Below are 14445 nucleotides of genomic sequence, written 5' to 3' on the forward strand. Positions count from 1 at the left end.
TATGCACACCATTAGTGCATTGCATTGAAGCCTAATTAGAGACCGCAATGTGTTGCCCCCTCATGCTTTTATCTTAGTGAAAGCTACAGAATGCTCTAGATTCACCCACTTGCTGAAGGCCATCAGCTGCATAGACACCAAAGGAACACAACCCATCCGTAGCTAGCTAGCCTAGTGTATTCCACTAGAATCAAGTTTTGACACATTAGGGGAGCTTATGCTACCTCCTTTTTGAGCTTGCACTTGCCGACTCAATCTCATTTCAGACCTTTCTCGAGTCCCTCAAATACGCATTTGCTGGTTGAGACATTCCCTTGGCATTTACTCAAGTTTCCTTCAACCATTTTTCACACAGACCACACTAGGTTTTATCCAATTTAGTTACCACTCAAAGTTTTGCAAGGAAGCTAATCGGAAGGAGCTCAAGGTTGACACTCAAGTAGGCGTTCGGATAATGCTTATAAAGCATTCAGATGAATTTTATGTTTGAGATGAGAGTCTATTTTGTCAATATGGATGGATAAACTTAGGGTTAGAGCTTCTATATTAAGGGCTTTTAATGAGTAGAAAGGTTGTCAGAATGGTTCATATTGATGGATTGAGTTTCTGTAAGCAAGGTATATAGTCAAAATTAATGTCAAACTACACTCGTCTTATATTCATCTCAATATGTAAAAATTTGCCACTTTTATTACTCGTGTCATCTTTATTTTTTAAGAAATTCCAAAATTGATAGGCAATGCTACCTCATCGTAACGAGATAAGAGTGAAATGAAATTGTGGTTTATAAGATTTTTTCCAGTTAAACGAAAATTAGTTAATGGCCATTCAAGAGTATTACGCAATCATGAATATACAAGGATTATGCAATCACTTTGAAAAATATGAATAAATACGAAACTTATATAAAAATAAAATTAATTTTTTAATATTGAACTCTACTATTTTTTAAAACGACTACAGGACACTTACATATTTCACAACTATTTGCTTGCCACTGCCTAGACTAGTCGGTTTAGATTTATTATTTAGTGGTTATTTGTTTATTCCCTTCCGCAATTAAAGTCTAATTATATTTTTTATGACTTGGCTTAATTTAAATTTGCCTAACAGAAAATGCGCATTCAAGCATTACAGCAATAAGAGGTACGTTTTGATTTCTGTGTTACAATATACCTTTCAAAGTTCATCATTCTCATCATCCTCAATCAGAAAATGCGCATTCAAGCATTACAGCAATAAGAGGTACGTTTTGATTTCTGTTTTACAATATACCTTTCAAAGTTCATCATTCTCATCATCCTCAATATAAATTGAGGGCCCTTTTGGCTTCTCTTCAATGTATCCATACTTTCTAAGGAGCCATAAGATCATCCGAGCCATGTTACCAAGAAACACAATCCCCATCAGCATCAGCCATACGAACACGGCCCATTTCATCAAAGAATAGAGGCTCCCCTTTTCATGATTCGGTGTCATGTTCATCAATCCAAGAAAATATGTACCAGTTAGTGTTGTGATTGCAATCCACATAGTGACCATCTGAATCCACATCCATCTGCGTCGCTTTATAGGCAATCCACTAACTAGCAACAATATTATGCTCAATGATGCAAGGAAGGCAATGGTGTTAAAAATCATAAATTGCCCATAACCATCTGTGCCGTTATAAGCGATCACCGCCTCGCCTGCTTTGTGCGGATTTCCCACAGGGTTGCCGGCAGAATCCACTGAATAGTTATCTGACCAAACACCACCTGGTGGTGATATTGCTGCTTGAAAGGCCACTGATGCAAGCAGTGATGCTACTACCATTAACGCACTTCGTTTCCTACCCAACCAATCGATGTGTTTATGCTGCACAACTGGTTGTTTGTCACCTGTTTCATGTAAGGATAATGGCTGTGTCAAGGGCGCATTTTCGACTATTTCAGGATAATAGGTACTTGATGGTGCCTCAATGATTTTTAAAGCTCCAGCTTTTTTCAAGGAAACTTTAATTTCCATGTCTCTTATATCTCTAGGACCTTGGGATAAGATGTCCAGTGCAGTAAAGCCACTTGCATTTCGGGCATTTACCTCTATCTTTGTCTGATTGAGCAAAAATTTTATGATCTGCAACAAATTGAAACATTCCTCTCAAATCCTAATAATACGACTGCCAATAGGGGAAGTAGAAAATTAAAAATAATAATTCATGCAATTCTGTATGACTGGAAGATACAGGGCATTGATATGAAAGAGCAAGAGACATGAAACTATTAATCATCATAGTAAACTGCGCTAAAGGCATCCATATGGCCATATAAGTTGTACAAATATATAGAAAGGGTGATTCAACCCAAGGCCAATATTATGAAGTGGTGTAAAAGGAGCCAAAACCTGTTTAGTGAGATAGGTGATTGTACTGCACCTGCTCAGTCAGGTGGAGACAGAAAAAAGAAGTTAGAAATGGATGACACATTGGTGTTTTCCTACTTCAACCCGAGCTGTTTCATTAGTGCTTCAGCAATAGAGTTTATTCTATTTCCTGATGAATCCTAGAATAGATAACCAAGCTGAAAATTCAACTTGAAACAAACAATGTATCTTTAAGGGTCAAGAAAATAACCCAGAAAATATTGAAAAATCAGTTCTAAACAAAAATGGATGCCTAAAATTAGGCCAGACCGACAAATTAGACAATCTTAAAATAGAACAACCTTAAACATTGTATACTCTCTATAGTTGAAAGGGGCCACCAGGTCCCATAACAGAGTTTATTCCCACATCACATGGTTAAATAAGCATAACGAAACGCGAGAGGGGCATTTGTTTTACAAATTATGGTTGTGAAAATCAAACAATCTTAAACCTTAAATTATGTTAAATCATAAATCCTATGCCTATCAGAAAGCAATATTGAGACAATATTGATCACAGAGCAAACAATATTTTAAATCACCCTGAAATCATAACAAAAAAGCTTCAAACATACCACTGATTGTTTCCTGGAAACAGCAACATGTAAGACAGTGTTACCATCAGAATCCCTCCAATTCACAAACTCATCATCTCCCCCAATACCTTCCACCAAAACTTTCAAAGCCTCCAACCTGTTATGCTTCACACACAAGTGGAGCCCACTCTCCCCCCCACTGGTGAACACCCGAGTGGCCTCCGGTCGGACTCGGACCAGCTCGGCCAACACCCCGACTCGTCCCTTGATCGCCGCGAGATGCAGAGGAGTCCTACCCTCATGATCCCACACCAAACACATATCGGGGTAAACTAGCATCAAATCTTTGATAATTTCCACGGACCCTTTGGCCGCTGCCAAGTGTAGAGGGGAAGAACCGCCAGGGTTCAACTCGGCCGCAAGCTCTGGCTTCCGAGCCAGTACTTCTTTTGCAAAAGAAGAGTAACCAAGAAGTGAAGCGAGGTGTAAGGCCGTGCCTGAGAGAGTAGGGGTGTTCTTGCTGAGGAATTTAGGGTCTTCTTGGAGTAGTTCACGGAGAGATGGTACTGATCCTTTCCTGGCTGCTTCTCGAAGCCTATTTACCATTGCTCTTTCCCTACCCGTTTCTTCTTCGTCCCTCTCATCGCCCAACAGGCTCAGCAGCCTCATCGTCTCCTTCCTTCGCTCCCTCTCTCTCTACAATTCTCTGATTTGGCGTAATGGAAACGAAACGATGGTTTGACGAAGTCGGGACAGACGCAGAACTTGACTGTACCAGTCTGTATCGTGGAAAATGAGTTTTATATAATATATAAAGAGACCGTAGAGATATAATTACTTTTAAAAAAATTGAATAATTATATGACTTAAATGTATAAACAACAAGTTTTTTAATATTATATTTTATTTTTTTTAAAAAAATTATACATTATTTATTTTATGTACTCTATTACTATATATAATATTACTTATATATAAATTAACTATAAATCTATTGAATAAGGCCTGATTTGGTTATTAAGATGAGATATTTTATCTTAAATAATTATTATAATTTTTTAAAAACTTTTACAAAAAATATAATAAATAATTTAATTTTTTTAAATTTTAAAATAAAAATTATATTAAAAAATAATATATTTTAATAATATTTTATTTAATTTTTAAATTTTTTCTTTTATCTCATTTCCATGACTAAAGGAATAAAGAGACCTAAATCATACTTATTTATTTAATTTAATAATTTCGCATTAAATTGGTCATAAGTTTTCAGTCATAACATAAGTTATCCATTTGAATATCGCGTCAATTCTATAGGAGTAAAATTAATACAACTTATTTTATTTGTGAAGTGAAGTTCGGATTTAAGTTTCACTTGATCTCTATTATTGTATTTATCATTTCTTTTGTGATCCTCCTTTCAATATTTTATAATATTTTATAAAAAAAAATTTATTTATCATCCTCCCACCATACATTACACATAATATTTTATTTTATTTTATTTTTTTCTCTTATCAAATACGTGGTGTATGGATGATGAATAGAAGAATTTAATTAATTTAAAAAGAAAAAACTAATTTTTTTAAAATTAAAAAATATTAAAGATAAAAATAAGTAAAATGTATGGTGTGTAAAGATGATTAGTAGCAAATTAGCCTATAAGTTAAATATAATAAATATTCTATATGAATCTAATACCAAAAATAGCAGTAAAACGATGATAAAATAGATGGTATAATCACAAAATAATAATAATAAATTAATAAATAAATAAAAATAGCGGGGATGGCTCGTTAAACAGCTAGCGAGTTACTTGAATCTTAATACATTAGAGGTTCAATGTGAGGGACCTTGCAGCAATCCATCGTATTTTCAGCTTTCTATGGTCAACGCCACCGTTTTAGACTTCTGGGGTTGTGGTTCGTTAGTTTGGTCAACTTCAATCTCGCCTATCCTAGATTGTATTACATTTTTTTTTTTAATTAATAATAGAAAATACTTCATTCATAACCATAGAAAGTGTACAAAAGACACAAATTACACACTACCATCTACCACGATTCTAGAAAATAAAAAAATTTAGACATTATCTACCATTCTTCCATGTCTTGCCAACGAGTGAGCTGCTTGTTTCTTTCACGGCCTACATGAGAAACATCATAATCCATTAGTTAATAGCATTGTTATTAGATTATGTATATGTAAATGATATTTTTTATAAATTTAGATTTTGACTATTCTATTTATATTAGTCTTCACATTGAAATAATTATTTTTTTATTATATAATAATAAAATAATATAAGATAAATTTGAGTTTGACTATTCATATTAAATCTCTAGATTGAATATCAATTTATTTATTATATAATAATGAGTAATTAATAATTTTAAAAATATTTAATTTTTTAATTATAAATTTATTTTATTTTATCATATTTTACTATTCTACCTATTATATTTTATTAGTAATATTTATTTTACTATTTTATCATATTTTTTCAGATCTTATTATACCAAAAATCATTTTCCTAAGTTTGGTGACTTTTTACAGATTGGAAATCAAGAGAGAGGAAGAGTTACAAAAACAATAAAATAAAGATTTGCTTATTAAACAATAACAATCAAATTTGTTTTTTCCTTTACATATACTGTAGTTCAAAGCTAAAATATTTGACTATAGATAATCTATTGTAGTGACTTTTATCTCTGATAGTTGAAAAAGTAGCTTTATTTTTATACATGTAATATCTTGTGAGGATGCTCTAATAAAGGAGAAGTTGTATTTGCATAATTAAAGAATTATGTTATGACTAGATAAATCAGATCCTTGAGAGCGAATAGTGTCAATAGACTTTTGCTACATATAAGTACAGTCGCGTACTAATCTGTGTATCAATATTAATTTATTCATACTTAAAATTTAAATTAATATTATTTTCAATTAAATCTACTTTTTGACCAATCACATTATATTAATATATAGATTAATGCATAATTATACTAATAACTATATTTTTCCGTATCAATAATCCTCCAAAGAGTTCTTCTGTATGCAAGCAGACCGAGGACGAAAATGCGGATCATTGATAACGTGGCAAGTAAAAAAAAAAAAAAAAGTAAAACAGTAAAAGAGAGGGAAACACGAAACATGCTTCAAAAGAGAGAGCCTAGTCCTACCATTTTTGTTTTGAGATTTCTCTTCCCTCCGTGGCAACCACCTCCTCTGCGACCACTTCCACATATCTCTTCCGTCATTTTCATCTCTGCTTGCCCACTCATCTCTCACTTTCTCTATCTGCAGCTATTTGTTCGGATTGATCTCTTCCTAGAACACTATAGAGCTCTCTCTGTTCAGCTTCAAAATTTACATTTGCCGTTCACAGTAGTCTCAACAGGAAAATCGCACCCACCTCCACGGAAAGTCACAGTATTTTCTTCATTTTCATCTTCGCTACAGATTGGCGTCCTTCGCGACCACCTCCACGGATCTCCTCCGTCATTTTCGTCTCTACTTGCCAACTCCTCTATCACTTTCTCTATCTCACTTTCTCGCGCCCAACATATATGTAAAAGGAAAAGTCTTACCGAAAAGGTATGTGCTTCCACTTTTTTAGTTTATTGGCTCAATGTTGCTTATTTTAAAGATTTTATTACAACAGAAGTGAATTTTACCCTCCCTAATCCTCTTGTAACATGATGTTTAAGTCGTCGCCTTTGAGTATTTTCTCATTGTTTAAAAAAAATTGAGACTTTTACTTATATTTCGTCCATTAAAAACCTGGAAAATAAATTATAACTTGCATCTCAAATTATACGACAAATTGACAATTTTTTGTTGTGAACTTGCAAGCTGTTGGGAATGTGAAGTGAAGTGTATTTTGTTTTGTTTTCTTTCATTTACCTACGTGATTATGTGCTTGGTTTTCTTTCAACTCTGCCAATAGAAGAACACTTGAGCTATTGGAGATGATTTTGTCGATACAAAAGGGAAAATACAAACACCTTTACCATAATTTTTATTTTATTTTTGATAAATAAACACCTTTACCAGAACTAATAAATAAAAATCTCATTATTATAGCAAATATGCCTCTTATAGAAAAGATTGATCACGATACAAGTGCCAGATCAGTAATTTTTGTTTGTGGATTAACAGGAGAATGATGGGCATATAACTATTTTTACAATAATTTATAACAATTATATTATAGCTTTTACAATAATTTATTGTTATGCTGCCTTTGATCTAGAAATTTCTGTAATTTCTTTTATGCATTTGATTTTGTTGGACTTGTTTTTTTTCATCTATTAAACTTTTTTTTACGTGAACTCCAAATTATAGTTTCACTTAATCTTCTTGCCCAGGTGGATTTCGTGTTAGAATTAAATAAGTACTTTTAAGGGGGTCTTAAGTGAACTTCCAAGTACGTTGAAGTTGGTTCTGGAATTTGGTTATGGGTTATGGTTGCATATATGTCATTTGTTGACATTGTGAATATCTAACAAATCTATGACTAAATGAACTAATGTGCTTGTCTTGAATGAATGTGCTTGTATAATATCTTGCTTTTTCACAGTTCATTCAATATGCTTGTCTTGAATGAATGCTTAAAAGTAGGTGAATGAACAGATTGTGCTTGTCTTAAATGAATGTGCTTGTCTTCATTCAATATGTTTGTCCTGAATCATGCTTAAAAGTAGGTGAATGCTTACGTTGTGCTTGTCTTGAATGAATGTGCTTGTCTAATCTCTTAAATATTCACCCTTAAGGGCAGATCAACAATGCTTATGTAATCTGTAGCACGAGAAGCATTCATTCATCCTTAGAAAAGCATATTGAATGAAAAGTAGTGAATGAACAGATTAGACAAACATATTCAAAGAAACAGTAAGTCATTTGTCTGCTACCCTTTACTTGCCTACTACCTTGTCTTATAACATGGCTAAGGTAATTAAAAATATACTAGATAGGCACTGTTATAGATAATTTCCATGTGCAAATGTTCAGTGAGATCCTCCAGCTACTAGTTTCAGTGTAATGATATTAGAAAGAACTGTTTTTTGTTGTGCAAAATGTTGCAGAAATAGCAAACACTATATCTAGATATAACCTACACTACTAATGGCCCATCACTTATTTTCTAATTCATGTTTTCTCTGTTTGTCTTTAATGTAAAGACGATACTATGATAGAACATCCTACTAGGTTAGGCAAGAAAGAAGCATGGGTATACTACATAAACTCTCAAGAGCATATCCCAGAAGCAATTAAAAAAGAGAAAAAAAAAAAAAAAACCTTGGGCATGCTGTAATGACTTGCACTGTTAGGGTCCATGGAATACATATACAATGTCATGCCTGGGAAGGATTGAGAAGGAGGCCATATATCTATGGAATTTCTACAAGTGTCAACCATCCATTTATACATGTGGACTTTACATCATAAGATCTCAGTTTCATTTGGGAGTTTAGTGTTCACATAAAAAGGGAAAAAAAATGGAACCAAACGGAATGGAAAGAAACATTCATGTATAGAATGGAATATTGAGTATAATGAATGAAAAAGAAAAGAATGGAATGGAGTAAACTGAATGGAATATCTCTTTTTGAAGTTACAAGTTTTTTTTTTTTTTTATTTGATTCCAGAATACTGATGATATGGAGCTGCACAGTAACGAGTTCTTTCTCTATATCCTGCAGTTTAAGGCCAAAAATTACTTACAGTTTCGAAAGAAGGCTATTTAGGAAACAAGTTCTTCCATATGGAGATTAAAGTTTCGGTTTATTGTGTTGTAAACAACATGTAACATGTTGACAAGCTGTAATTGTGTATTGATGTTTATAACTGCAATATATGTGAAGTACCTTTTTTGTATTGATGTGTATTGATGTTTATAACTTAACTGCAATAAATTTGTTGAATATCTTCTCACTTATTTCCCATATTAGGTGGGGTCTGTTTTCTATTCTAGGTCTCCTTACAAATTTTTATATGTTGATTGGATATTATGAAACCAATTGATTCCAGATTAGAGGGCCAAATACTTCTAAGGATGATATATGCAGCCTTGTTGGAGAGTTTAAAGCTCGTTCACAAATGAATCATTACCAAATAACAAGGAAACAAATAATTGAGCGGTATAGATTATTGCATTATTTGTCGGATAACATTAGCAATGCGGTACATACACCCATCGAATTATCAAGTGGGGAATTTATATACTAGTTCAAGGATCAGAAGATCTATTCTGCACTAGCAGTATTCAGCATAATCATTTTACTCAACTTGGTCGACCAAGTGCATGCATGTTCACTTGTGCATGAGCTTGGGAAAGCAAATGCCAAGCCTCGCACTGCAAATGTATGGAATAACGGTAGAAAATTAGGAATGGGGAGCTTTTTTTTTTTTTTCTTCTTCTTTTTCCCCTTTTCATTTGAATACGAAGTTCTAAGGTTTAGGAAATATGTCAATTCCAAATAAGATTGAGAATACAGGACTTCAATTTTTCCAATTACATTTCAAATGATATCACTAATAGCAACATTTTTTCACCTAATTTCATTCGATCAATAAAGATTCTTATAAAAAATGAACAAAAAAAAAAAAAAATCATGCAACAGCAATGCACAAACTAAGATTCCAGCAATCAGGATAAATCTCATTTCAATCATTACATAAATAAAGGTGAATTGCTCATATCAGTGTGTTCGGAAAGAACAAACTAAAACATAAGAATGGTCTTTGTCCATGTAGCATAAAAGTATCTTTATCACTAGCAGTAGAACTTGAAATGAATGGAGATAGCTAGGGTGAAGTTTTACTTATAGACCAATAATGTCTACGAACATAGTTATGATCAAAAGTAAGTGATTGGTAGTGTTGATGAAGATGAAGAAGGCGGAGAAGATGGTGCTGTCAATTGGAGTATTGATAGGAAGTGAGACCACATCCACAAGGTAACCTCTACAACTGTCCCTCACTGCCTTGTATACAAGCTACGCAACAAGACTGGTCTTCTGGATGAAGTCTTGATATGGTACCTGTGCACAAGCCAAAGCAAACAGCAAAGAATCTCCATGCCTCCAACGGCTTCCCCAAAGGTGAAAGTTGTTCTTAGACTTTTGCATAATTATAAGCACACTGACAAGATAAGGAAAAAAAATCATTAGACTGGCTTGCATCCACACAAGCACAAGCAAGCATAATAGCAAATCAAAACAAAAATAATAATGATTGCTTCAAATAACAAATGAAAATTAATTAGGTTACATTGCATTTATTCACATGCTTGAGCTAACCTAGCCAAAAGATATAAAGTAAGTGTACGCCTCCTGTTAGAATTCTCTTCGGCTAAAATAGATAGGCCAACAATTGAACTTGCTAAAATGCGCTCCATCATCACCTTAAACAAAGTCATAAATAGGGAATATGACTTCAAGGCATCACAAAGTAAAACAAAAGTAGTATCAAGAGTGACTCAAGATGGAAATAATCAAATAGTGGGAGTGAATGTGCAAATTTACGCATTGAATGGCATCTCTTTCTTTCTCAACTTTCTCAACAAACATCTAATGGCATGATAAGATCCAGTGAATCCAATAAAAAAATAATCCGATACGGCACGCTTCCTCTCTTACTATTAGATCTTTTTCTAAGACAAGTTGCTGCAAACAAAATAGCATCATCACAAATTGTCCTTGAGAACATTCTCAATGAATACCCTCACCGATACACATCAATTATTTATTGATTGCACTTCTATTGCGTAACTTTTTAACCAATCAATGAATAAGAAGACAAGTTCTAAAATTTATTTAATAACGCAGTCCCAAATACTTGAAGAAAAGACTATAAAAAGCATTAACTAGATTTTATGTTTTTTTTAATAGAAAACAAAAAGATCAACGTCTTGATTTCAAGCTTTGAACGTGTTTTGGCTATATTTTCAAATCCCTAATTGAAATCAACTTCATCACAAATTACTCGCAAGCTAATCCAGTATACAACAACAACGAAATGATGTAAAGAATGCCGGTGATTACGAAAGATTCAAAATGGGAGCTCTAACCTTGAGATCGAGGAGGGAGAAGTAGGACTGGCGATGAGCGAGCTTGAAAGTGTGGAGGAAGATCCCGATGCCAATGCGTACGCTGTAGGAGAGGAGGAAGCTCTGGCTAGGTTTCCGATGAAGTTAGCCACGCACGAAGACTCGTCTACAGCATGGTCGCAGGGCGGCCCCCAACTTGCGCAATAGCTCCTTGATAACCTCACGGAGATGGTCCTCAGCCTCCCAGAGCTGGCATTCTTCGTCAACTTTATCCTGCAGAGGTGGCGATGGCAAAGACACTGATGCCATTTTGGTCTGAGTGAGAGAGAGAGAGAGGAGAGACGTATAGGGATGGTTTCAATCTTCCCGCTCCTAATGCCCCAAAATTCTCTCGAAATGCTTTGTTTTATTTTTCATGTCAGCAATTAGTGCACGATTCGTCCCCTGCGCGCCTGCAATAAGACTTTTCCATAGAGTTATGACCAACGGGTTATTTTTCTCTCAATTGGTCACAATTTCCATGTGTTTTAAATATCAAAGTTGTGTTTTTAAAATTAGTGAGTGATTTTTAAATGGAACGCAGTGTCTTAACGTTTTGGATATATTTAAATATTTAAAATTATTTTAATTGAAGTATTTTTTATATTATTGAACTAAGCCTAATTTGAAAGTGAACCTTTTTATATTTAAAGTCCTAAAAATAATATAGTTTTTGAAAATCATTTTATTTAAATAATTTTAGTTATTTAAGAGTATTATTTAATATTTCATATTTTAGTTCATGTTAAAAACTCTATTATTCAAATGCTTTTATATCTCTTAGAAATATTTATAAAACTCATCATTTTATTCTATGATAAAAATTATTAGTTTTAATAAAATAGAGTTTGAGTTTTATTTAGTCCCATAGTATTTTTATTTCAATTCCTATTACATAGTTAATTACTTTTAAGTGTTTAAATCTCCATCGTTGGATTAGATTAGGGACCCCTAGATAAAGGGCTTGGATTAAAACGGTAGATCCTCACTTTTTCTTTCTTCCCTCTCTCTCCCCCTCTAGCCATTTCCACCTTTCTCTCTCCTCAATTCCTTCTCCCCGATGTCTCCCTGCATAGCTAGTCACCCCACCACGAAGCCACCATCGACCCACCCCTCGCAATGTCGCTAGCCACATCTCCACCACCAATTGCTTTCCCCCACCATAGATCTCCCTCCTTCCCGAAGCCCCATAGCCCTCTCTCCCTTCTCCCTCGGTTCCCCTCCACTGCGCCACCATGAGCAGCCCATGAGCTCGCTGTCAAGCCTCACCGACCACCCTTCCCTCATGGCTTCACCCTTACAGTATAGTCCTTTCTCTTCCTCCTGATGTCTCTTTCTCACCTCGGGTTCCCCATTGCTGTCGTGCCTTCCTAGCACCACCACAGGCCACCACAGACCTCTTCCTAAGTCGAGCTACCTCCACCCAATGACCCCTAGCCAACCGTCATGTGTCTAGCCCCCTAACAAAGCTTTCTCTCTTTCTTTCCCTCTATTCTACCCAATGCTGTTGTGCGCCGTCGCGACATAGCCTAACACCACCAGCCATCACCACCACTATCTCCTCTCCCTTCCAGTGAGATCCAATCAAATCAACACCTCTCATGGCAGATCACCTCTCACACCCCCCTCTCCACTGTGCATAGCCTTGCCGCCGCCACCCACAGCAACACTACCACCATACCAAAACCCACCTCCTACCGCCACCACAAAGCCCCTCCAAGCCCTAGCTCTAGCCACTCCAAAATAGCATTGTTTTAAGGTCATGGTAGTGACCACCACTCCTCAACTAGCCCCTTCTTACACGTGCATAGCCACCACCGCGGGACTATGCCAGGCAGTCAGTGACACAAGCTTTTAGCCTCTTGCTATGATATAATTCATATTCCTTTTACATTAAGAATTATACTATTGCGAAGTTGATATTGAATGGTGTTGTGAATGTACTGTGTTGTGATCAGTGAACGGAGTAGTTGTAATTGTGTAAGATGAAGTATTGGGCACTTTTGTGTTGCTGTGATTTGACTGTGGAGCGTGAAGTTGTGGCATGGTTGTGTAGTTTGTGAAGTGTTATCTGTTGAAGTGATGGGCTATTATGTAGTTTGTGGTGTAATTGTGTTGTGGCTGTGAGAAGTGTGAAGTGATGGGGCGTTGTGCTGTGTGGTATAGTTGATGATGTGGTTGTATGTCATGTGGGTCGTGTGAAGTGTCGGGATATGACATGTAGTTTGGACAGGTTGTGTGAAGTGATATATTGGCTGGATTGAGTTGGATGTTGACGCCGGTGTGCATGAAGCTTGTTTACACAAATGAGAGTTTTAGTGAATTATATGTTGATCTTATGTGATAAAGGGTTGAGGTACACATGTAAATTTGGTTGGACACATGTGCTGCACAGATTTACCATATGTAATGTAATGGATAAGTTGTCTTAAACATGAGTACATGATATTTAAGTCTCAATGTTGGCTTAAAGTTGTGTATTATGTATGGTTAAGGTTACGATGACATGTTGGTTAGGTTACACATGAATGAAGAAAGAGATGTATGTATTGACTTGGATTAGGTCGTATAACTTGATTGGTTCAAGTTATGCACTGGAATGGATGGTTTAGTGGGAATGGTATGATGAAGGTGATGATGTGTGTTTGTCTTTAAAGTGAATCGAGGAGGTTCACTTTGAAGGACAAGAACACAAAGTGGAATGCTAAGTGTTTAAGAGTTGACCTCTAGTGGGTCCCAAGCTATGGGTTTGAGAATTGGAAAAGTGATAAAGGAAAATATAAAAGATGGACAAGGGATAGAAGAGTATGTCTAAGTGAAGGAAGTCCAAATGGAGGGTAGTTTATGTAAATTCTAAGTTTTGGTTGCTTATGCATTTGAAGAGAGAATGATGTAAGTTACGTATGCATGTAGGTTACCATCTAACATGCATATGAATAGATTGTAGGAGATAAAAAATAGCATGAAATTCAGGTAAATATTATATTCATACTTTTATAGAGTTTTCTAAAGGAAATGAAATGAAAATGAAAATGTTTCTCTTATGATGTTTTATGAAATGAATGAAAGGTGTTTTATGAAAGTATGCGATGTATGAATGTTTAAAGGTATAATTATGTAAAGGCCTTCTTTGGTAGCTCCTATTTATGCACTCAAAGTAATAATTGTATGCATGTGAATAGATGTTATAAGTAGTAGTTATTGTCCTTATTTTCCAAGAAATGAAATGTTAAGGTTTATGCTTGATGCTTTTAAATGATATGTAAAGTGACACGATGAAAGTGTATTTTTAAATGACAATATGAAAGAGATTTTAAACGAGGCTATGAAATGGATTTTAAACGACACCACGAACTGAAGTTTACAATGATGCCTATACTTATGCTTTAAAGGATGTTTTAAATAATGATGTTTA

General features: G+C 34.8%; 1 protein-coding gene across 1 annotated transcript; it reads right to left on the reverse strand.

Moving 5' to 3' along the window:
• Positions 1 to 1131: 1131 nt before the first annotated feature.
• Positions 1132 to 3729, reverse strand: LOC122297629 (ankyrin repeat-containing protein BDA1-like). Its single transcript, XM_043107739.1, has 2 exons — positions 2978 to 3729; positions 1132 to 2115 (listed from the first exon to the last, which is right to left on the reverse strand). Exons 1-2 carry the CDS (start codon positions 3605 to 3607, stop codon positions 1279 to 1281), a joined length of 1467 nt encoding a protein of 488 aa, XP_042963673.1. The 5' UTR covers positions 3608 to 3729; the 3' UTR covers positions 1132 to 1278.
• Between the last annotated feature and the right edge of the window lie 10716 nt (positions 3730 to 14445).

This window comes from Carya illinoinensis, chromosome 15, assembly GCF_018687715.1.
Source record: "Carya illinoinensis cultivar Pawnee chromosome 15, C.illinoinensisPawnee_v1, whole genome shotgun sequence".
Taxonomy (NCBI): Eukaryota; Viridiplantae; Streptophyta; class Magnoliopsida; order Fagales; family Juglandaceae; genus Carya; species Carya illinoinensis.

Coding starts and splice junctions, on each gene's coding strand:
- LOC122297629 (XM_043107739.1), bottom strand. CDS start 3,607: ATGAGGCTGCTGAGCCTGTTGGGCGATGAGAGGGACGAAGAAGAAACG. Junction 2,116..2,977: donor TTTCCAGGAAACAATCAGTG/GTATGTTTGAAG, acceptor AATTTGTTGCAG/ATCATAAAATTTTTGCTCAA.